General features: G+C 56.2%; 1 protein-coding gene across 1 annotated transcript; it reads right to left on the bottom strand.

The window, feature by feature from the left end:
- Positions 1 to 928: 928 nt before the first annotated feature.
- LOC123185793 (uncharacterized) lies at positions 929 to 2,580 on the bottom strand. The gene is made up of 3 exons (XM_044597617.1): positions 1,558 to 2,580; positions 1,333 to 1,464; positions 929 to 1,241 (listed from the first exon to the last, which is right to left on the bottom strand). The coding sequence occupies exons 1-3, from the start codon at positions 2,327 to 2,329 to the stop codon at positions 1,222 to 1,224; spliced, it is 924 nt and encodes a 307-aa protein (XP_044453552.1). The 5' UTR covers positions 2,330 to 2,580; the 3' UTR covers positions 929 to 1,221.

The raw sequence follows: 2,580 nt of genomic DNA, 5'->3' as shown, positions 1-2,580 counted from the left end.
GCTCGCGCGAGGCTAGAAAAAGGGCAGGCAGCCGGTGACCAGGAAGACTAGGATCGAAGCTCAACAGCGACGACAGTGGGTAGAAGGAGCACGCACGGAGTTGCATCATGCGGGAGAGAGGCTAACCTGGCATCTGATACCATGTTGAATAATGAGCAACTTATATTCACTGAGGGTCAAAGGCCATTACATATACATGTGTGATAAAATGCAAGAAACCTTTATACAATGAAGATATATCGGGAAAAAAACTATACACATCTCACGGCAGCTAGCACGCACCGTGAGCCAGCAACGAGGTGAGGCTAGTTTGAAATGGAGGGGAAGCACAGCAGAAATCCAGCTGCGCCTGGGAGCAGCAGTTGGTAAAGCGCGCATGCGTACGCGTGGACACCATGGACGTTGAGCAAGCACCTGCCATAGACGTTGAGCTAAACTGGCATCGCAGAGAACTAGCTAAACATGCATAAGCATAACCTTTAAAAAAAGATCATTCATGGAAACAACTGACTGCATATCGAGCTGGTTAGGTAGGCAACTACAGAGAAGAAAGAGAGATCAACATCTGCACTTCAATCCAAACCAATCACTCTATTTCAGAAGATGCATGTACATGCATGCAGCTAGCACGCACCGTCAGCCAGCAACGAGGTGAGGCTAGTTTGAAATGGAGGGGAAGCACACAGAAATCCAGCTGTGCCTGGGAGCAGCAGCTGGTAAAGTGTGCGTTGCGTGGACACCATGAACGTTGAGCAAGCACCGAGCTCCAGCCATGGCCGCTGAGCTAAACTGACATCCCAAATATGCCTCGCAGAGAGAACTAGCTAAACATGCCTATAACCTTTCAAAACAAGCTCATGCGTGAAAACAACTGAATGCACATCGAGCTAGCTAGGTAGGCAACTACAGAGAAAAGAAGAGATCAACATCTGCTAAAGATCTTATAAAGATCAGCATTAGGTTTCCACACACACATAGGATCGCGCCAAACGACCGGGATCGCTCCACAATCACGAAGAAGATTAGTGGAAGATCACGGAACAGAGCAGTAGTAAAATGGAGTACCAAGCATCCAAATGCATATGACAGACCAACATAACAGTTCAACACTACCCTAGCTAGCTATGTGTTCCTGCAGGAAGTTGGTAACGCCCGAGCCCTCTCATGTCCTGTAGATGGTTCCTTGCTTTTATTCGGTCTTCTTCCTTCTTACCGGTCAGATCATGGCTTCCCTTCTGCCGCTGGAGATAAGATAGTTGTGTTAAGACTTAAGATTGCGGATGTATATTTCTTAACAACGAGGCGGAAACGTGGGTAGTACATAGTACATACCTGGTGCGGCTGCAGCATTCCCGAGCTTCCTCGTCACCAGGCGGCAGACATGAACTAGCAGCAGGATGATAACCCCGGCGACGATGAAGCCAATGCACACAGTCAGGACGAGGTTATCCTTTACGATCCTCCCTGCAGCGCAGCGCATCACAAGTTAGAGATAGAATCACCATGAGATCTACCGGCCGGAGTTACTATGTACTGTAGCAATGTAGCAATACTCACGAATCTTCTCTCTCACGGGCAGCGGCGGTGCCGATATCTCGAAGCGGAGGTAGCAGTTCGGGCCGAGAACCGCGGCCACGCTTCCTTGCACGTCGACGCCGGCGGTGAGCGTGAGACTCCAGCTCTTGGCCATCTGCAGCGACGAATCCCGCAGGCACCGGGCGCACTCCGCCGGGGCGCTGTCCGTCGCGCACTGTGCCAGCATGCGCACCGTGTAGCCGTTGCTCGCCGTGGCAGTCGCGTCGGCGGCGGCCACCTGGCCGTTCGCGGACCGCGGGACCAGGGACCGCGCCACGGCAACGAGCTTCAGCACGTCGACGTTGTCGATGCGTGGGACGGCGTCGCCGGAGAATGTCACGCCACTGATGTCGTCGTCGTCCGCGCCGGCGGAGGACGCGTTGGCGTCGGAGTAGCCCAGGAAGCAGCCGTCGGTCAGGAAGCCCGCGCGCCGGTTGGCGTGTCCGCACAGGTCGGTGATCTTCCCGCCGGCGTCAGACAGGCAGCGGAAGCACGGGTCTGGCGCGGGGTCGCCGAAGCAGAGGCCGCGGGCGAACGCGCCGCCGGTCCGCATGGAGGCGAAGCCCGTCCGCGCGGTGGCCGAGGGGACGGCGTCGAGCAGCGAGAGGAGATCGCGCCGGAACGCGCTGGTGCTGCCGTTGACAGTGGGCGTCGGCGGCGGGTAGCACCTGGTCACGATGATCTCGGAGGTGCCGGTGACCGCCGTGATGGCGACGAGGGAGAGGAAGAGGAGAAGGCGGCGGGAGAGCGCCATGGGAGTTGGCAGCTCCGGGATGGCAGTGGTGGAGACTAGGAGGAGGAGCCGAGGAGAGTCTCGCGGCGCTGGAACGAACTAGTCTAGTCACCAAGGAAAGGACCAGCGCGAGCTCACGTCTGGTAGTAATGTACGTATAGCAGGCAGCTCGCGTCGGATGCTTTGCCGCGGCATCGATATGGAAAGGGTGGAGCGCTGCGTGGTTGCTACGCGCATTGCCATTCCAAGCTAGGCGACGACACCACCCCTCA

This window comes from Triticum aestivum, chromosome 2A (assembly GCF_018294505.1).
Source record: "Triticum aestivum cultivar Chinese Spring chromosome 2A, IWGSC CS RefSeq v2.1, whole genome shotgun sequence".
Lineage (NCBI taxonomy): Eukaryota > Viridiplantae > Streptophyta > Magnoliopsida > Poales > Poaceae > Triticum > Triticum aestivum.
The sequence above is the reverse complement of the archived record's forward strand: the minus strand, read 5'-3'. Positions and strand labels throughout refer to the sequence as shown.

Bases quoted from the DNA above. Each gene is read 5' to 3' on its own strand.
- LOC123185793 (XM_044597617.1), bottom strand. From the start codon at position 2,329: ATGGCGCTCTCCCGCCGCCTTCTCCTCTTCCTCTCCCTCGTCGCCATC. The intron at 1,465-1,557 runs GTGAGTATTGCT...GCTGCGCTGCAG, and splicing joins GCCCGTGAGAGAGAAGATTC to GGAGGATCGTAAAGGATAAC. The intron at 1,242-1,332 runs GTATGTACTATG...TCTTATCTCCAG, and splicing joins GAATGCTGCAGCCGCACCAG to CGGCAGAAGGGAAGCCATGA.